The sequence below is a fragment of the Notamacropus eugenii genome, chromosome 5 (genome assembly GCF_028372415.1).
Source record: "Notamacropus eugenii isolate mMacEug1 chromosome 5, mMacEug1.pri_v2, whole genome shotgun sequence".
NCBI lineage: Eukaryota > Metazoa > Chordata > Mammalia > Diprotodontia > Macropodidae > Notamacropus > Notamacropus eugenii.
The window spans coordinates 187,392,987-187,414,719 of record NC_092876.1 but is presented as its reverse complement, the minus strand read 5'-3'; the positions used below and the strand labels follow the sequence as shown (position 1 = coordinate 187,414,719).

At 40.0% G+C, this 21,733-nt stretch overlaps 1 protein-coding gene across 4 annotated transcripts in view; it reads left to right on the top strand.

The window, feature by feature from the left end:
• CRYL1 (crystallin lambda 1) overlaps positions 1 to 21,208 on the top strand; it is a 192,704-nt gene extending 171,496 nt beyond the window's left edge. For all 4 annotated transcript variants that reach the window (XM_072611687.1, XM_072611689.1, XM_072611690.1 and 1 more), the window contains 3 exons: positions 4,692 to 4,797; positions 19,690 to 19,796; positions 20,530 to 21,208. In XM_072611687.1, coding sequence (XP_072467788.1) covers positions 4,692 to 4,797; positions 19,690 to 19,796; positions 20,530 to 20,643 — 327 coding nt within the window. In that variant the 3' untranslated portion in view covers positions 20,644 to 21,208. The remainder of the gene's footprint in view (positions 1 to 4,691; positions 4,798 to 19,689; positions 19,797 to 20,529) is intronic.
• Positions 21,209 to 21,733: the final 525 nt, after the last annotated feature.

Sequence of the window (21,733 nt, the reverse complement as noted above, 5' to 3'; positions counted from 1 at the left end):
GTTAAGTAACTATGTGACTTTGGGCAAGTTGCTTAGCCTTTCTGGAATTGAATTTCTTCATTGGTAAAATGAGAAGATTGAGCTTGATTTCTTCCATGTTTAAATCTTTTATCTAATGGTGAGTGTTTATTTGGAAGGATCCAGAATTTTTCAGAATTTTTGGAGAAATTTTTCTTAATAGCCAAGTGGGTGGCTGCCATTTACTAGTTGGTTAGGGCTTTTTACCCTTGTCCTTCATAAAAAGACGGTACATAGAATAGGCACCTTAGTTTCCCCAATTAACTTCGGAGAGATGGGGAGGAATAGGAGAAACGGTAGAGGGAGCTGCAGCCTCCATTTCTCTGAGCACAGTGAGAGGAGATTGGGAGATGGGCCCAACATGGGTCAGGCAGGGAGGAGCTTCTCCACCCACTTGAGAACTAGGAAAATGGCACAGAGGGCTCTCTCAGAGTGGGCTGGGGTATGAAGGGAGGGGTTGGAGTAGCCTTGAGTAAGTTTGGTGATGCTTCCACATATACACACACACCCTGGCTGAAAGGTAGCACCCTCTTAAAATACAATAGGCAGTCCTTTCAAGGAAAGCCTCAAGGATTTGCCTGGTAAATTGTAGTAAAACAAATGATCCTCTGCCTGTCTGAGCCTGCTGTTACACGGAGGTGTGTGTGGCACTGTTTGTATATGTGGCCCATGAGTGTAACTGCAGAGCTGAGCTTTCAACAGAGGAGCCCTTTATCTGGTTGACTCAGTCATCTGCCGGTGGAGATGGACGCTAAACTGGGGCACACCAGCTCCAGGCTGGTGCTGCAGAAAACTGTGGATGAAAGTGTGTGGTGGGCACTCTTGTAGGTGACCTGTTTTGGCTAGTTCCTAGGCAGAAGTTTTTCCTTCTTCACACAGTGCACCATCTGTGAAAGAAGGCACTAGTTTAGGAGATAAAAATGAGAGGTGAAGTGCAGGCTTCTTACATAGTGCTTTTTATTCCTTGTTAATAATTATGGGAGGTGGGGTGGGGAGGAGATAAGCAACTCCCCTAAGCAGAGGCTGGCTTTGGCCTACCTTTTCAGGATTATTGTATGTTACTATCCTTTAGGCACTCTCCATTCCAGCCAAAATAACCTACTTGTTATTTCCCTGTAGACAAAATTACATTATATCCCATCTCCTGTCTTCATGAATTTGCACAGACTGTCTTCTCCCTCGCCCTCATCCCCCAAATACTTTTCCTCTTTACCATCGCTTCTTAGCATCCTGAGTTGCATCCAGGGTTTAGCTTAAGTCCATCTCCTACATCAATGATCTCTAGAGTGGGGGGTCTGTATATACCAAGGGGTACATAGGATGATCAGTCAAAGTTTACAAAGAAAATAAGGCCCTGGGCTTCCATCTCTGAGCACTGCTAATTTTTTAAAATAATATATTCATTTTATTTATTTTTATGCTCTACAGTCACTACCATAAAACTTAGATATTTTCCCCCCTACCTACCCCCACTCCCTCCCCAAGATAGGGCATACAATTCTATATAAGATCTATACATACATTCCTATTGAATACATTTTCATTATAGTCATGCTGTTTAGAAGAAGTAAAATAAATGGGAGAAATCATATAACAAACCAAAACATAATACATACAACACACACACACACACACACACACACACATATACACAAAATGATCTGCTACATTCTGCGACTGAATTCCATAGATCTTTCTCTGAATGTGGAAGTTATTTTGCCTTAGAAGACCATGGGGAATTTTTTTTTTAAAGTCCTTGCATTGCTATGAAGATCCAGGTCTACCAGGAAAAACTCTCTCACACTGTGGTCTTTGCTGTGCACAAAGTTCTCCTGGTTCTACTCCTTTCGCTCAGCATCAGATCATATAAGTCTTTCCAGGCCTCTCTGAAGTCTTCTTGTTCATATACTATAATTTATTCAGCCATTCCCCAATTGATGGGCATCCCCTTGATTTCCAGTTTTTGGCCACTACAAAGAGTGCTGCTATAAATACTTTTATACATGTGGGACACTTTCCCATTTTTATGATCTCTTGGGGATACAGTCCTAGAAGCGATATGGCTGGGTCAAAAGGTACGCACATTTTTGTAGACCTTTGGCCATAGTTCCAAACTGCTCTCCAGAATGGTTGGATGAACTCACAGCTCCCCCAACAATGAATTAGTGTTCCAACTCTCCCACATCCTCTCCAACATTAATCATTTTCCTGTTTTGTCATGTTTGCCAATCTAATTGGTGTGATGTGGTACCTCAGAGTTGTTTCGATTTGCATCTCTCTAATCAAAAGTGATTTAGAGCATTTTTTCATATGATTATAGATATCTTTAATTTCTTCCTCTGAAAATTGCCTGTTCATATCCTTTGACCATTTATCAATTGGGGAATGACTTGTATTGTTGTACATTTGACTCAGTTCTCTATATATTCTAGAAATGAGGGCTATATCCCCAAGATTAGCTATAAAAATTTTTTCCCAATATACTACATCCCTCCAAATTTTGGTTGCATTGGGTTTGGTTGTGCAAAAACTTTTCAGCTTAATGTAATCAAAATTATCCATCTTGCACTTAATAATGCTTTCTATCTCTTCTTTAGTAAAAAATTCTTTCCTTCTCCATAAATCTGATAAATACACTATCCCTTGCTCCTCCAGTTTGTCCATGACATCAATCTTTATACCTAGATTATGTACCTATTTGGATTTTATTCTTGTGTAGGGTGTCAGGCATGGGTCTATGCCTAGTTTCCGCCACACTGTTATCCAGTTTTCCCAGCAATTTTTGTTGAACAGTGAGTTCTTATCCCAGAAACTGGGATCCTTGGGTTTATCAAACAGGAGATTGCTATATTCATTGCCTACTGTGTCTTGAGTACCTAGCCTATTCCACTTGTCTACCCTTCTGTTTCTTAGCCAATACCAAGTGGTTTTGATAATTGAACACTGCTAATTTAAGTCTTAAAGAGACCACTTTATAGGAAGCAGTGACAACCAAAGGACCTACTGGCTCCTACCCCCCTCCCACACCTCCCTCTAAGAAGCAACAGGTACCTTTTCTAGTGGGACATTGGGGGCAGCAGCACTAGACTGGGATCAGGACCAAGACCAACAAAAGCTGGGTTCAGACTGGGTGGAGGCAATAGAGCTGAGGAGTCTGGGGCTGGGGATGCCTTGGAGGGTAATATGGGGTGCATGAGGCTGCCACTAGAAGCAATCAGGTAGAGTGGATTGGTAGAAGGTTGCACCCAATCAGCAAGCATTCAATTAATAATCACCTTCTATGTGCCAGACACTGGGGATACAAAGATACAATTTAAGTAGTCTCTGCCCTCAAGAAGCTTGCATTCACCTGAAGGAGACAATATGTACATATAGGTACATACAAATAGAGACAACATGAATATAAGGTAATTTTGATGGAAAGACTAGTACTGGGGGAGAAGGGAGTCAGTTAAGGTTTTATGGAGGAAGATGGTCTTGAGCATGAGTCTTGGAGGAAATTATGGATTTTCAGAATGAGGAGAAAGTACATTCCCTCCTTTCCCCTCCCCTCCCCTCCTCTTCCCTCTCCTCCCTTCCCAAAATCTTAAACCTACTGCACTCTGAAGCTCATACATTGGCCCCTGCCTAAGGGCTCTCTTCTGGACCTTCCTGGCTTAAGAGTGATTATCAGTAGTAACTGTTGCTGTTTCCCTCCCAACCTGATGACTTTCTTTTTCTTTGCCTCATTAAAGGGGCCATCCCCTGATTACTTCTTGCATATGCAATAAATGGGCATTACCTCACGCTAAGTGAGTACAATGCATCCTAGGTCATCTCCAGTCATCCTGATGAATATCTGGTCACTGGACTCAGATGGCTCTGGAGGAGAAGAGAGGTTGGTGATCTTGCACAGCTCTCCCTCACTTAAAACAAAGTCAAGTGTAAGTCATATCATCATTTCGCTGATGGCATGGTCTTCTTCAGCAACAGAGGACAAACACACACACACACACACACACACACACATACACACACACACGCACACACTTTTATTAAAAGTTGAACCAGGGAGAGCTTGAGATGACATCCATGTGCATTTATTTGTTTGTTTTGGTGGCTTCAGTTTAGTTCCACCCCCATCCTGAGAGAATGGAAACTGCAAAGAGAACCCTTTTCAGCTTCCCATCCAACTCATCCCCTTCTTATTTCTTCCCTTTTTCTTCCCTCTTTCTCTTTCTTAAAAGCTCCAGCAGGGAGATGATAGCATTTAGAGCGTGAAGGAATCTAAGAGACCATTTAATCCAAACCCTTCATTTTCTAGATGAGGAAACTGAGTCATGAGTCAGAAGTGCTTTGCTTGCCCATGGTCACACTGGCTACAAAGGCATGTTCTGGGTTGAGCAGGTCTCACAGGAAATCTACTTCAAGTCTATACATGATTTCTGAAATATCTGTCCAGGTGTAATTTCCCCAAACTGTCTCATGTATCTGTTTATTCCATTATCTGTTGTGAAATCTGTATATCCCTGTACCCCACTGACCAGAACAGGTATAGTAGAAACTTAATATGAATTAAAGGGTTATTTCTTGACATTCTGCTCCTTAAGACACCTTAATCACAGTGATGTTGATAACCAAATTTCTTTGTTATCCTGAGCACTGACTAATTTCATACCATTTTCTCCATTTAGGAAGGACTAATATCTCCCACAGATGTTGATATTGTGATGTCAGAAGGTCTTGGAATGCGATATGCCTTTATTGGGCCCTTGGAAACAATGCATCTCAATGCAGAAGGTACTGTTTGATTTGAAATAGGACCAAACTGAAAATTTCTTGCTATGTGATATTTTTATATTTCAGTTGAATTTTTGTTGGGCAGAAAAAAATCTCAATGAAATAATTTTACTAAGTCTGACTTTATGAAAAATAGCATCACCAAAAAACCTCCACAAAAAGTTAACATTTTGTTAGCTAATCTTTTAAGTCTTTTGAATGGCTAATTTTTAAAAATTGTCTCCAGCTTTTAAAAAAAGTGCAATGATCATGGGAAAAATAAGGAAACATTCTTTGAAACCTTATTCTTGATGTGACACACTTGTCGGGGCTCCCTCACCCGGCTTTCACTGGCACCAGCAGGTTGAGTCCCTAGACCAGTAGCTTCTATTGCTTTCAGGATTCAAAGGGCAACTTTATGAGTGACTGTTCTGCCAAGTACACAAGTCCCCACTGATTTGCTTCTTAACAGGGAGCCAATAAACTCAATTCTTTAACATAGGCCTTTACTCAAGTGGCACAGCAAGAATTGTAGTTTCCCCCAACACAAGAATGCACTCTCTCAAAAGTACACTTCAGAGTTTGAGTAGAAAAGGGGGCACAAACTTAAAATGAGGCATATTTGTGGGGTACGCAAGTGCTCACAAACAACTTACAACTCTGGGAATTCAGGACATCAGTGACCTTAATGTCTCCAGAGGACCCTTATGATGTTTGCTATGGGTGTAGCATGATGGACAAGGTCACTCTTCTGCTCATATGTCTCTGCTGGACAGGTGCCTCAGCTGGGATTTGCTCCTTTTTGGGGCACTGGTGTTTTCACTGGGTAGGCAGTCTGCTGCCCAGCAGGGTCAAGCAAGTCACCTGAAAATTAGTTGTATGGGGTCTTCACCAAGCTGGGTAATATAGCTGCTAGATGAGATAGGTGGGCTGTTCAGCCACAGGGCTCTTCTCAACATAGCATCTCTGCTGAATGGGTCAATGCCCTGGACTCCCTGGTCTTGCTCTCTGATAGATAGCTGTCAGGCAGAAATCCCTTCATTTTAACTCACTCAAAGCGTCAAGTCTGAGGTTTTTTGCCATCTCCAGACAAGAGATGACTGGATCAACCACTCCTGGTTCAGAAGTTGAGTAACTGAGCCAGTAGAAATCAGGTTTATTTTTGGATAGAGGAAACATAATAGTGTTCTAAAGTTAGACACTTGTTCTTAACAGATAAGGCTAAAGGGTATACTTTCTCAGGACTGCCGACATATTAGGTCTGGTGATAGAAAGGTTAGTGTTCAGGTCACTCCTCTGAATATGAGATGTTCTCGTGAAGATTCTGACTGTTTGACCTTGGGTTCTGAGCTTTAGTTTCCACCTCTGTAAAATGAGGATAATCATATTTGCACTACCCATTTCACAGGGTTGTGGTAAGGAAAGTTCTGTGTAAGCTTTAAAGCGCTATATGAACAGATTGAACTACTGTTGTCATCAGTAATTGAGGTTAGGGGAAGAGTGTCCTGAAATGTCATTTGCTTAAATGATAATTTTGGGTACTTTTACTTGGTTATATACCATACACACATAGAAATTAACGACTAGTGAATCTCACTTAATCATATAGAGGTGTAAGTAGAAATCCTGTGGCCCCACTGGACTTTCCTTCCTTCTCTACCACCCAAATCCCCTGAACACCAGTTGTGTGTAAGGCATTATATTAGATGCTGAAAACAATCAAAGGATATCTCAGGTACCCACAGAAATCAGCAGGGAAGAGGGCATCAAGGACAGCTTCACCTTTCAAACAAATAGTCACAGAAGCCAGTAAAACAAGAAACCAGAGAAGTCAGTAGTGTGCTGCAGACAGGATGGAGACCCATAATAATTTTTTTAAACAAGAGACATCTGATAAGACTCTCTAGTTGACTGCATATGGCAGTGATATGGATTTCAGCCTCAGTGCATTTCAAAAGATCAGGGTTAGGCGTGTAAGAACTGACTTAGAATATGTTGAAAGGCCTAGTTATTCTTCATACAGAAATAGGATCTATTGGAGGTTAGAATGATTTTCTTTTTTGTTGTTGTGTTTGGTGATGTTATTTTCATAAAGCTAATATAGCAAAATACTTATCCACAGCTAATAAAATTACTTGGTTGAGTTTTTTTTCCTGCCCCCCCCCCCCCAAATTCAACTGAAATATGATACTCTCCAGCATGTACGCGTTTCTTTTTGTATCTGATTTCCAAAATACAAGTGTGTGAAGAGATTCTTACACATAGTTTTGTGCCTTACATGTGGCTGGTATTAAGTGAGTTTTGAAGGCAAGGATTGAAGGAAAATGTAGTTATGCCACAGGATTTCTACTTACATCTCTAAATGATGTTAATTTCTGTTTATATTCATGGTATGTAGACATGTAAAAATATCAAAAGTTATTGCTTTTGCAAATGATACTTGTGGACATTATTCCCCTAATTCTAATTACTCAAACAGATGATTATGATGATAATTATTCACATTTATATAGCACTTTCAAGCTTGCACAGAATTTCCCTCACAACAACCCTGTTAAATGGGGAGTACAAATATGATTATCCTCATTTTACAGAGAAATTTCCCTCCTCACACATAGATTTGATTTTTGTAATTAAGAACTACCCAATGGAAAGGTTTGGTTCATTTATATGAAAGTATTGTTCATTTTACATAAAGAGGCCAGTTGATTAAGATTTGGCCTTCTTTGAATTAGGAGGTCTTAGTTCATTTTCTGACTGTATTAGTGACTGATTCACCCCAGGCAGAGAAGGAAACTGAGGTTCAGATCCCAAGGCCAAATAGCCAAGAGTCTTCATAAGAACATTACATATTAAGTGGAGTTACCTCAACATAAACCTTCATGTCATAATTTGTCCGACCATTTGATGGGGACCCCTTTAGTTTCTAGTTCTTTGCCACCACAAAAAAGAGGACCTTTTCTTCTTTCATTAGTCTCCGGGATAGAAGTACAATAGTGGTATCACTGGATCAAAAGACACACACAGTTTTATCTTTTGCTTTTCAGAATGGCTGGACCAATTTACAACTCTGCCAACAGTGCATTAATGTGCATGTTTACCCATATCCCTGGCAACACCTGTCATTTCCTTTTTTGTTTTTTGTCTACCTTGCAGATCTTAAGGATGTAAGGGAAAACCCTAGAGTTGTTTTAAGTTGCTTTTCTCTGATTGTTGGTTATTTTGAGTATTTCTTTCATATGACTCAATAGTTTTGGTTTCTTCCCTTGAGAGCAGCCTGTTCATATTCTTCAACTATTTATCAATTGAGGAATGCCTGTTATAAATTTGAATTAGTTTCTTATAGTCTTGTTAACTCTATCTAGCTGAGACCATCTGATTTTTTGCATTTTATTTTCTTTTTTAAGTCATAAAAATTTTTTTTGAGGGGGGTGAAATACCAAGTGAGTTTGTGGATCAGAATAGTGTTCTTCTCTGAGTGAAATCTTACTCTGAGACCAACTAGAGTTGGTGCCATTGTACAGTATGTAGAACTTATATCTGTTTGGTTTCTCTTCCTTTTGTGAACTTTTTATTCCAAAGATGAACAAAAAAAAGTAGCATTAGCTTTGAAATCAGGGAGAATGCAGTCTTCTTAAAAGAAATCAGATTGGTGGCTGCGTTTCTGTAATTTATTTTTATCTGGTCTCCAATTTAGCAGTAGTACCTGCCCAAGCTCCACGCAATGGCTGTATTTTGGGCCCTCCTGGCTTAGAGTGAGTGCTTCCCCTCTCAGCTTGATTTTTTTTTCTAATTAAAGGGGTCATTCCTTGATTCATTTCTTAAAGAGGCCTATTCACTGAATGGGCATTATCTCACTCTTAAATGAGTACCTGAAAAGGCCTTAGCCTAAAAGGGCAAAGGTCTCCCATTGCATCCTGGGCCATCTCCAGTGGTCCTGATGAATATCTGGCCACTGGACCCAGATGGCTCTGGAGGAGAAAGTGAGTCTGGTGACCTTATACAGCGCTCCCTTACTCAAATCAAAGTCAACTGCGAGTCATGTCATCATTTCCTTGATGTCATGGTCTTCTTTGAAAACGAAGGACAAACACAAGTTAGAAATCACCATATAAGTAATGCTATCTGCTTATTCCTTGAGCTTTACCAGAGAAATTTTCCTCTTCATATATAGATTTTGTGATTATAATTAAGAATTACTCAATGGATGGGTTTGATTGATTTATATGAAAGCATTGTTCATTTTAGATAAAGAGGCCAGTTGATTGATTGAGCCTTGGCCTTGCCCGAGTTAGGAAGTCTTAGTTCATTTTCTGGTTGTACTGTTGACTCATTCACCCCCAAGCAATTGACCCTTTCTGTTAGGGCTTAGGTGCTCTCAAAAAGAATTAGATCTTGTCACTTGGAAAACTGAGCTCTGGAACACTTTGTTTTTGATCTTCATCGGCAAGCTTTGTGAAAACTTGTCTCTCTCTCTTTTTTTTTTGTCCCAAGGAATTTGTTTATTTATTTATTTATTTTTAGATTTTGACATTCATTTCCACAAAATTTTGAGGTCCAACTTTTCTCCCCATCTCTCCCCTCCCCCCACCCCATAATACCTTGCATTCTGATTACCTCTTTCCTCAGCAAACCCTCCCTTCTATCATACCCTGCCCTTCCTTTATCCCCATCTTCTCTCTTTTCTTGTAGGGCAATTTCTATACCCCATTACCTGTGTTTCTTATTTCCCAGTTATATGCAATAATAATTCTCAACATTCGTTTCTAATGCTTTGGATTCCAACTTCTCTCCCTCCCTCCCTCCCTCCCTCCCTCCCTCCCTCCCTCCCTACCCATCCCCACTGAGAAGGCAAGCAATTCAATACAGGCTATATATGTGTCATTTTGCAAAAGACTTCCATAATAATCTTGTTGTGTAATACTAACTATATTGCCCTGTATCCTACCCTATCCCCCCCTTTTTTTCATTCTCTCATTTGACCTTATCCCTTCCCAAAAGTGTTTACTTCTAGTTACTCCCTTCTCCCATTTGTCCTCCCTTCTATCATCCCCCTCACCCCATTTGTCCCCTCCTCCCCTATTTTCCTGTAGTGTAAGATAGATTTTCATACCAAATTTAGTGAGCATGTTATTCCCTCCTTAAGCCATAGGTGAAGAGGGTAAGCTTTACTTTTCCCCTCTCACCTTCTCCCTTTTCTCCTCCATTGAACAAGATTTTTCTTATCTCTTTTATGAGTTATAGCCTGCCCCTTTCCATTTTTCCCTTTCTCCTCCCAGTATTTTCCTCCCTCAACCCTTAATTTTTATTTTATTTTTTTTATGGATATCATCTCTTCTGATTCAACTCAACCTGTGCTCTCTGTCTATAAGTGTGCATGTGTGTGTGTGTGTGTGTGTGTGTGTGTGTGTGTATGCCTGTATATAATCCCTCCACCTATCCAAATACTGAGAAAAGTCTCAAGAGTTACAAATATTATCTTTCCATGTAGGAGTGTAAACAGTTCAGCTTTAGAAAGTCTTTTATGATTTGTCTTTCCTGTTTACCTTTTCATGCTTCTCTTGATTCTTGTGTTTGAAAGTCAAATTTTCTATGCAGTTCTGGCCTTTTCATCATGAATGCTTGAAAGTCCTCTATATCATTGAATGACCATTTATTCCCTTAAAGTATTATACTCAGTTTTGCTGGGTAGGTGATTCTTGGTTTTAGTCCTAGTTTTTTTGACTTCTGGAATATCATATTCCATGCCCTTCAATCCCTTGAAGCTGCCAGATCCTGTGTTATCCTGATTGTATTTCCACAATACTCAAATTATTTCTTTCTAGCTGCTTGCAGTATTTTCTCCTTGATCTGGGGACTCTGAAATTTGGCCACGATATTCCTAGGAATATTTTTGGGTCTCTTTCAGGAGGTGATCAGTGGATTCTTTCAATATTTATTTTGCCCTCTGGTTCTAGAATATCAGGGCAGTTTTCCTTGATAATTTCATAGAAGATAATGTCTAGGCTCTCTTTTTGATCATGACTTTCAGGTAGTACCATAATTTTTAAATTGCCTTTCCTGGATCCATTTTCCAGGTCAGTTGTTTTTCCAGTGAGATGTTTCACATTATCTTCTATTTTTTGAAACTTTTGGTTTTGTTTTCTACCTTCTTGGTTTATCTCATAGTCATTAGCTTCCCTGAACTCGATTGTCTCTTTTAAAGAACTATTTTGTTCAGTGAGCTTTTGAACCTCCTTTTCCATTTAGCTGATTCTGCTTTTTAAAGCCTCCTTCTCCTCACTGGCTTTTTGGACCTCTTTTTCCAATTGAGTTAGCCTCTTTTTTAAGGGTGTTTTTTTTTGGTTCTCCTTTAGCAGGCTGCTGACATGCTTTTCAAGCTCTTCTATGGCCTGAGCCCATTTCATATTCATTTTGGAGGTACTGGAGGCAGAGGCCTTAACTTCCTTTGACAGTATGTCTTGTTCTTCCTCATCTGAAAGGATAGAAGGAGACACCTGTTCACCAAGAAAGTAACCTTCTTTGGTCTTTTTTTCCCCCCTTTTTTGGGCATTTTCCCAGCTAGTTACTTGATTTCTGAATCTTTGGTCAAGAGGTGGGTCCTAGTGCTCCTCCTCTCCCCAGTACTGTGCTCAAGACAGACTGAGATTCAGATCAGCTGCTCAACTCCCCCAGCGGCTTTGGGTGAGGGGGGGGCACCACTGAGGGCTGAGGTTCATATCAGCTGCTCAGTTTCCCCAAAGGTTTTAAGCTGAGCTGCCTGAACAATGGACCCAGGCTGCTTCCACGTAGCTGCCCACAGCAGCTGCTACTGTCACCTGGGGCCAGTGCTAGGGGAACACCATTCCCCTCTCTCCCAGCTGGGAAAGCCCTCCCACAGTGACTTTTGGAGCTTTCTTTGTTGCTTGTGGGTTGAGGAATCTGGGGCCCTCCCTGCTGGGAATTCTGCCTTGTTCCTCCCAGTGCCGTGCATAGCCAGGGCTGGGTTCTGCTCTGCTTGTTGTCCTGTGAGATAGACCTTTCCTGTTGGCCTTCCAGGTTCCCTTTGGCTGGAAACCTCTTTCACTAAGTTGTTCTGTGATTTATGCTACTCTAGACTTTGTTGAGAGTCATTTTTTACAGGTGTTTTGTGGGCTGTGGGGGGAAGCGTTAGAGTATATGCGTCTTTCTACTCCACCATCTTGGCTCAGCCCTGAAAACTTGTCTCTTAAAACCAGAAAGACTCATTCAAGTTGGTGAGCATCAGCCTTGGGAAATCCAGCTTGGTTTAGAATATCAGACTCCTTAATTTGGCATGGCAATGCAACTATTCCTGTCCAGAGCCTTCACACCATGGACCTACAAATGCTATGGAAGTCCAGGGTCCCCTGGGAATTTTCAGTAAACCTGTATTTTACAATCGTGATTTTTTTTTGGACCTATCAATAACCCTATTTACCTCAGTTTCCTCATCTGTAAATGAGCTGAAATAACTCACTAACAACAACCCAAACTTAATACTTATCAGCTATGTTGTATTACCTGCTATATAGGGTTATACAAAAGAAAAGACTTTGTAAAACTAATATATGAATATTATGTATACTATATATTATGTTCATAATATATAATAAAAATATAAATATTAGCTATTTTTATTATTTTATCACAGAATATCAAATTTGGAAGGGATCTTGTTGCAGCTCATTTGTTTTCAGTCATATCAAACTCTTCCTGACCCCATTTGAGGTTTCCTTGGAAAAGACACTGGGGTGTTTTGCCATTTTCTTCCTCAGCTCATTTTTTAGATAAGGAAACTGAGGTAAACAGGATTAAGTGACTTGCCTAGGGTCACACAACTATTAAGTGTCTCAGGCTAGATTTGAACTCAGAGAGATTAGTTTTCCTGACTCCAGGCCTGTTGCTCTATTCACTGCACAACCAAGCTGCTTCAAAAGGGGCCTTACAGACCATTTAATCTAACTCCTCTTTGAATAAGTATTCCCTTTACAACATCCCTCATAAGTAGTCGCTAAAGTCTTACTTGAAGACCCGTAGTGAGAGGAACCCCTTAACTCCCAAGGAAACCCATCCCGCTTTTGGATGGTTGTAATTGTTAGAATATTTTTATGTCTGCCTCAAATCTGCCCAACTGTGCGTCAATGTGCCTTCTACCCACTGCTCATTCTGCTGGGGCCAATCAGGGCAAATCGAATCCCTCTTTCACATGAAAGCACTTTAAATTTTGAAAGGTAGCTGACAGCTATCATGATAGTCAATCAGTCAACAAGTATTAAGCACCTGCTATGTACCAGACACTATGCTGTGTGCCGAGACTTTGCCTCCTTAGGCTAAACACACACTTCCTTTGATTGATGGATGCTCCATTGCTTGGGAGGTAAGCTCCTCACCTCATTGCCTACCAACCAGCTCTGTTATTTGTTAACGCCCTTCTTAAAAAGAAGCAGTTGAACTGACTACAGAGTTTCAGATGTAGAATGATCAAGACAGAATACAGGAACACCATTACCTCTCATGCCCTGGACACTGATTCTTTTATTGTGGTTTAAGAGCACATTGTCTTTCTTGGTCATGATGAAGAAGGTTTAGCTTACAACTTATATGTGTATGTATGTATGTGTACATGTCTGTATATACATATATACGTTTTCTTTATTATTATCAACCTGATAAGCATCAATAAACATGAACATTTCAATATACAAAGACCAGAAAAAGAGACTGATATATGAAGCTGTGCCTCTATTATATATAGTTTGTTTATCTATCTGTCTGTCTATCTGTCTTACCTATCAATCTGTCTATCTGTCTATCATCAATCTATCTTCTATCTATCCACACACAGATATATAATATATGTTATATTTAACATGGTAGCTCCACCACTGCCCCGTTTGGCTTTGTTTTCTTCTGAAATTTCTTTTTCCCTTTTCTGTGTCTTTAAAATGTTTAATTGATGCTCTTTTCTTTTGGCATCATTATTATTACTCCCTCTTCCCCCCTACATTCCTATCTCCCTCCCTCAAAGAAAAGCCCTCCCTTGTAGCAATTATGTATAGTCAACAACACATCAACATATTGACCATATCTAAAAAAAGTATGTCTCATTTTGCATGTCTAGAAGTGGGAGGAAAAAATGCTACATCATCATCATCATCAGTCTTTTGGAGTTGTGATTGGTCAGTGCATTGATCAGAATTTTTAAGTGTTTCAAAACTGTTTTCCTTTACAATGCTGCAGTCATTGTACAGATTTTCTCCTAGCTCTGTTTGCTTCACTCTGCAGCATTTTGCATAACTATTCCTAGGTTTCCCTGAATCTGTCAACTCATTTATGAGAGATAATAAATATGTAAGTGCCTGCCTTAGGCACTTAACACCTAAAACAAGTTGTGGAATATAATGGAATATGAATGTAGTGGAATATTATTGCACTGTAAGAAACTTAGGCTATACAGAGCTCAGCGAAGCATGGAAAGACGTAGGTGAATTAAAGAAGAGTGAGGTGAGCAGACCCTGGAGAACATTAGATGCAAGAAGTTCAATAACGTAAATAGAAGGAACAACAACAAAATGGAGCTGCACTGTGGAAACTTGGCCCTAAAGAGGAGAAGAGAAAATCCATCTTCCTCCCTTCTTTGCAGAGATGAGGGACTAGGGTTTTGGAATATTGTATATTGTCAGATTCAACTGATGTATTTGTTAGCTTCTCTGAACTTTTCCCTTTTCTTTTCCTATCTTTGTTCAAGGTATTGATCATGGGTAAGGGAACAGGGAAGGAGATTCTGGGAGTGAAGGTGAAATGGAAACAAAAAGTATTAATGCAAATTAAAACAAATAAAAATTAGTGAATTAAGGGAAAAGTTTAGAGCAGGTATGTGGAACCTGTGGCCTCGAGGTCACATGTGGCCCTCCAAGTCCTCAAGTCTGGCTCTTTGACTGAATTCAGACTTCACAGAACAAATCTCTTTAAGGGATACTTGAGGACCTAGAAGACCACATGTGGCCTCAAAGCCGCAAGTTCCCCACCCCTGGTTTATAGTCCTGAGTGAATAGGCTTGGTAATTATCTTTTCACTTCTTACCCTAATGGATTTGAAGACCTTGTGGTTGGTCCAGAAAGATGGAGATCAGAGCGGGATCTTCATCTATTCAATCTATTTTTTAAATTAATGGCATTTCTTCTATTATGAGATTAACAAAGATCAACAAATATTAACGTTCCTGTATGTAAAGAAAAATATAAAAAGAGAGTTATACATAAAAACTGAACTTCTATTATATTAGTTTTAGTGAATATTGAATTTAAAATGATAATAAAATTGCTAGATAGCAATAAAATATTATTTGTTGTACTTTAATATAAATAGTAATAATAAATCATAAACATGGAGCAAATTTTGGTAGAGGCAGCATGGTACAGGACCAGCAAGGTCCTGGGTTATAATCCTAAATTTGCCACTAAATACCTAGGTGACCTTGGGCAAGTGACTCTTGGTCATAGTTTCTTTACCTGTAAAAATAAAGAGGGTTGAACTAGATAAGGATCCTTCTATGTCCAGTTCTGTGATCCAATAATACTTTGCACTTTTTTCATTACAGACAACCAAGAAAATCTTTTAAAGGTGCCGTTTGTTAGAATTCCTCCCTCAGTATTAGCTTAAATATCAGCACCTTTTGTTTTGGTGTGGTCATGTCTGACTCTTTATGACCCCATTTGGGGTTCTCTTGGCAGAGATACTGGAGTGGTTTACCATTTTACAGATGAGGAAACTGAGGCAGACAGGGCTAAGAGACTTGCCCAGGATACAGCTAGTAATTGTCTAAGTCCAGATTTGAGCACATAAAGATGAGTCTCATTGACTTCAGGCCCTGCAGTCTGTCCTAGAGGAATCCCCAAAGATGCTAAACACTTGTTACCATTCATGGAATCTACAGAGAAGAGTGATATGTCATTAAAGAAAATAGATGAACTCTTTAACAACTTATCAAGAAACAGTGTCAGTTTGCTCATTTCACAAAAGACAAAGTTATTTACCAAGTATTTCATGAACCCTCATTGTAGGAAATGGTTGCATGATGGAGAATTTAAAGATAGAAATTGAAGGAACATAGAAGTTGTATTGTACATTAAGTCAAAGTTTTCACTATTTTTAGTTCTACTTGAAGAAATAGGTGGGTTTAAAAAAATTTTTTAAAAGCACTTCAAATTAGTTGTAACATTTTTATCCCATTCAAAATTTTTGTTAATACAAATCCCTGGGGAATTTAGATGTGCCATCCAGATGCCCTTTCCCCTAATGACATCATCATGTTTAATAGTAGAATTATAAGAACCCAGTCTGATTTTTCTTTTTTATTAAAGAGGCCATCCCTTGATTCACTTCTTAAAGAGGCCTATTCACTGAATGGGTGTTACTTCACTCTAAGTGAGAACCTGAAAAGACCTTAGCCTAAAAAGGCTAGCGTCTCCCATTGCATCCTAGGCCATCTCCAGTGGTCCTGATGAATATCTGGTTACTGGACCCAGATGGCTCAGAAGGAGAAAGTGAGGTTGGTGACTTTGCACAGCCCTCCCTCACTCAAATCAAAGTCAACTGCAAGTCATATCATCATCTCCCTGATGTCAGGGTCCTCTTTGAGAATGGAGGACAAACACGACAGTAGCAATAACCTCTTTTTAAGAAGATGAGCAAACTGAGCTCCATCTGGAGAAGGTCCATGACTTACTTTAGGTCACGAATAGAGTGGGATTTGAAACCAGGCCTCATGTGACTCCAGATTCAGTGCTTGTGATGGCATATGGATTTGGGGCAGGTGAAAAGGAGGTACAGGAATAGGCTCTAGCAGAGTGATAATTCTCAGATTCCCTGAGGAAGGAGAAGTTATTCTTTATTATCTCTTCGGGATACTGGCTCAGCTTCGTGTGTGTTTGTCTTCTAATTGTGTGACCATGTAGCAGCTCCAGTGAGCCTGTGCCCCTCCTCACAAATAATGTCTTTTGACACTTCCTGGTTCTTTTATTCTTGTTAAAGTTACAGGAATCAACCATAACCAACTTGGGTTTCCTGTAGTATTTATTTGGGAAATGCTACTCCCTTACTTATTACTCTTAAAAAAATCATTAAACAAGGAAGATTTCTTTTTCTGGAATAAACTAAAACCCATAGGTAACATCATTCAGCAAAGAGAAATATTCAGTATATGTCCTGGGGCCTAAAGCAGGAATTCAAATCTGGCCTAAGACATTTACGGTATGGCCCAGGGGAAGTCACTTAACTCTGTTTCCCACAGTTTCTTCGTCTGTAAAATGATCCAGAGAAGGAAATGGTGAACCACTCCAATGTCTTTGCTAAGAAAACTCCAAATGGGATCACACAGAGTCAGACATGTCTGAAAAACTTAACGAAAGGAAGAAAAAAAGTTTCCAAGTTCCAGTACTGTCGAGGTCACTTGTAATAGATAAACAGAATGAAAAAAAAGTTTTAGGACACTTAACCACTAGAAGAACTTGGAAAAACATGAAGAATTTGGAGTCAAGGTCTCTGGATTTAAATCCAGGCTCTGCTCTTTACTACTTATAGAATCTTAAGCAATTCACTTAATTTGAGTCTCAGTTTCCTTATCTATAAAATAATGGGGAGTAAAGTTGTACTAAGATCCCTTCCAGTTCTAAATCCTATATTTCTATTATGGTTGGCTTTTCCATTTAAAAAATGTTTCTTAAGTAGGGAAATGGATAATGTTTTAGCTTAAAGGAATATTAGAAAAATGTACTGGAGGCAGAATGAAATGGAAAAGGTGAGTTTAGGATCAAGTGCTGTGATATGGGGCAAATATAGATTGAGTATTGAAGAGATGGTTGTGGTTTTTATTTTCTTTAAGGAAAAAAATGTTGAGCCTTAGAGCCCAAGGACTGATTCAGTTTAATTGTAAATAACTTATTCTAGTATTTTTGATGGATGGATGATCGCTGGAATGAGGTTTTCTAGTATCCCATCCTTCCCTTTTCTTCCTCTGTGGCTTCCTCTTCACTGCTGAGTTCAAAGAACACAGTGCTGAGTTTTTGTGACTTCAGACACATTGGAGATGGACCAAAGGTGGAGCAGCAGCAACCAAAGGAAGAGGACGAAGAATAACTCCATACACAGAACATTCTGTCAGGAATTAGGGACTTCAATTTCTTTCTTTAAAAGAAAAAGAAATGAAAGCCAGGATCTCTGTCTGACTGGGTTGGGTTTCCAAGCAAACTCTCTCACCTGCCTCACCTTCACCTTCCTCCTTCCTCCTAGAAAGTGAGTAGAATAACATTTGTTGCTGCCTCCCAGGGAGGAACTTATGAGGACAGACAGAGTGTGTCAGGACAGTGATGTTGCCCTCACAACAGGGGAAGTAGGGTGACTTTTCTGGCACATCAGGATTCTGAGTGATGATCTTAGCTTCGATGACACACACACAAATTGGTAGAGTAGAAAGAATGATGGTTTAGAATGCCCTTTGGGAAGGACATAGGTTTGGGCATGGTACTGAATTGGCTTGGTTAAAAACACAACGTAAAATGAGGCAAATAGACTAGACAGGGCCTGCCCTAATGTCTGTGACTATTATCCTATAATTCATATATACAAATACAAAAAGAAAAAAGGGCAATCTGTGCCCTCAAGAGGCTTCCAATCTAAAGGGGAAAGACAACACATAAAGGAAGCTGAAGGGGATTGGGGAAGGTGATGAAGTGTGAGCACCACTGCAAATTGGATCTTGCAGGATGGTGAGGCTTCCCAGAGGGTGGTAGAGAAGTCAGAGTCATCCCAGAGTCATGCAAACAGGTGGGAAATGAAGATCTGTTCTGAGCCCCCTCCTTAGCTATGGTGGTGGTGGTGGGGGCAGTTTAAATCTGTGATTTCATCAGTGTGAGGAATTTCTAGTGTGGAAACTCCCTATCTGCAACTTATGACCTTAGAGGGTTGCCTGGACACAGAAATATGCCCAGGCTCACAGTCAATATGTGTCAGCAGCAAGACTTAAACCCATGTCTTTATGATCCCAATGTTAACTGTCTATTCACTATGGCATGTTGCTTCTCCTCATAGAAATATCATCTGGGGAATCTCTATCTCTGAATTTTCCCAACCTCTTGGGTCAGAGAGGGTTACATAGAATAACATTTCTTAATGATTGTGAACTTGGCTTTCAGAACCTCTCAATCTAGTTACTTTATGTTCCCGTCTTTCTTCATTTGCTACTAGAGTTATTTTCTTTTTCAACACTACCATTGGGTATCCAGTTGGATTTATGGGGAAAAGAGTTTTGACAAGGAAAGAGGTGGGAGTTGTCTGTATACCTGGGAGACTTGGCAGGAACCAGGGCCAGTGAAGACACAGTGGTTACCATGCCAGAAGATCTTATTAGAGGAGAAAGAAGACTTTAGAAAGTGGCAGAGGATTTTGAGGAAAAAGTGTCCTCTCTTCTTCCCTGAGATTTATTTCTTTCCTTGATTGAACTTGTACTAATAAAGCTCTTAGAAAATCTATTCAATGTAATCTCACCTTTGTCTTACCTTCCTTACACCTCACGTTGTTTAAGGAGGCAGTCCCATGATCTATGTTAGGGTTTATGTGGCTGGTAACTTCCTTCATGGGTTAATTACTGGTCATGCTAAGGTGTTGGACTTGAAGAGTCACATAGTTTCCGTCCCCTATTTCATGACCTGACTTCAGAAAAGAAAAGAAAAAAAGAACTGGTAATCTTCTTCTTCTTAGCCCAGCCACTGCTGAGCTTAATGAGGAGAGGCTACATCTGATCTCCTTTCAAAGTTAAGCCAGTTAGTTTAAAAAAAAAGTTTTTATGATCAGGGACCTTCACTGTTAAGTGATATTTTTATTACTGATATACTGAACCCTGTCTCATCATTTCAGGCATGTCAAACTATTGTGAACGATATAGTGAAGGCATGAAGCGTGTCCTAAAAACTTTTGGGCCAGTTCCAGACTTTTCTGGAGCAGCTTTAGAGAATGTTCATCAGGTATGTATTCTGGTGTGGGAATGCCCTCCACTGATTCAAATCAACCCCTCACCTGCAACTTAGAGCTTTAGACATTCAAAGCCCATTGACATCTTATCCTCCTGCTTTCCCTCTCCCATGCCAGCTTTCGTTTTTTCCTCTAATTTTATTTTATTTTTTAAATTTTATTTTAGACTCAAGGGCCAGAATACAAATACAGAATAGAGAAAAGAAACAAAAATATGTCATAAACTTAAATACAAAGTAAGAAAAAAACAAACCCTGTTGTGCCTAGCAGAACATGAGAGGGTTCAAAATATCTAACAATAAATTTTCATTTCAAGAAAGTCTGTCCCATATGGAATTTCTGCAGAATTCTGGTATAATTTTTGCCTTCCTAACTGGCCCTGGAAGGTCCACATGGCTCTTGATCCGGCTTTTTGTAGGGATAATCAGCCCACAGGCCTTATCAGAGCCACCAGGACCTGTGAGAGATCATTCAAGAGCTCAAAAACAGCCTTAGCAATGAACACCATTTCATTTGGAAACTCATGACTGACTGGTCTCAGGATGAACTTGTTCAAGTAACTTCCTCTCAGTAACTGGGAAGCCCCATGCTAAGATTAACATTCCCATCTCTTGTGCTGCCTGGGAAATGAGAAAATCATAGTTGATGTGAAGGTGAGCCAACAGAGTAGAGCCAACATCTCCCTCCGAGCACTGTTCACCACATCTCCCTCTTCCTTTATCACAGGCTATGTGTGCCCACATTCCTGCTGATCCAGCACACCTGGCTGCCAGGAGGCAATGGCGAGATGAATGCCTCATGAAGCTTGCCAAGTTGAAAAGCCAAATGCAGACTGAGTGAAGCTTCTCATAATAACACTGTTGTCATGCCTCATGTGGCAAGCACTTTCTGGGATGTAAGCATAGAAATGTCTAATCTGATTGCTTTAAACCAATGAAAACCCTCAGTTCCCTTTAGCACCAGAACTCACTCCTTGATTTGATAAACGTTGGCCAACCCCTCGTGGGGCTAGCGGAGAATGCACATTTGGTGTTCTTGGAAACAGAGATCCTGATAGGTGTGTGTTTCCAGGAGCACTGAACAATCCAAGGTACCCCAGGGCTGTTTGTCCTGGCACCAGAGACAACAAGGAGTCTGATGAGGCAATCACTAGTGACTGCCTAAAATAAAAACAATCATTGATGAGATCCATAATTCTCTTGTTTTTGTTGTGATTATGGATAGTAGCACTACACATGATTCTGTTGTAGCTTCATGATGCTTTGATTTCTATTGAAATGTCTTTGTGTCAAATCATTTATTCTTGAATATGCTATAAAATCGTTTCTAAGCACTGTGTGTGACTACCTATGCATTGACTTTGTAAAAGTTATTCTTAATAAAGTTTCTGATTTCCATAAAGTGATCCAGCTTCTCAATAGTCTTTCAGCCAATGACAGTGCTTAGTCCTGATTCTCTGTTCATGGGTAAAGGAAGCCTATACTTGAAGCAAAGTCAGCAGATGGCCTGTGCTTGTTGGTGATATTTTGATAGAAATGCCTTTATCTGGAATGGATAAGAACCAGCCACCAAGTCAGGAAGTCCTGGGTTCAAGTCCCATCTCTGACATGTTTTTTGCATGACTGTGGGCAAGTCTCTAAGGCTCTGAATTGCACAGTGATTGCCAACCTTTGTAGGAAGAAATAGTTTCCTCAACAGGAATTCCCTACAAATGAAATTAAAGGTTTATACCAAGAAAAAGTGGGGGGTGGGGGCTAATTTATCTGTTATTGTTGCCTATTATGAGGAATAGTACGGTGCGTGGAGTCAAGAGAGCAGCTCTTGAGGCAGCAGGAAGAGCAGTAGACAGAACACTAAGCTTAAAGTCAAGACCTGAGTTCAAGTGTGACCTCAGACATTTTGTAATTGTGTGACCCTGGGCAAGTCACTT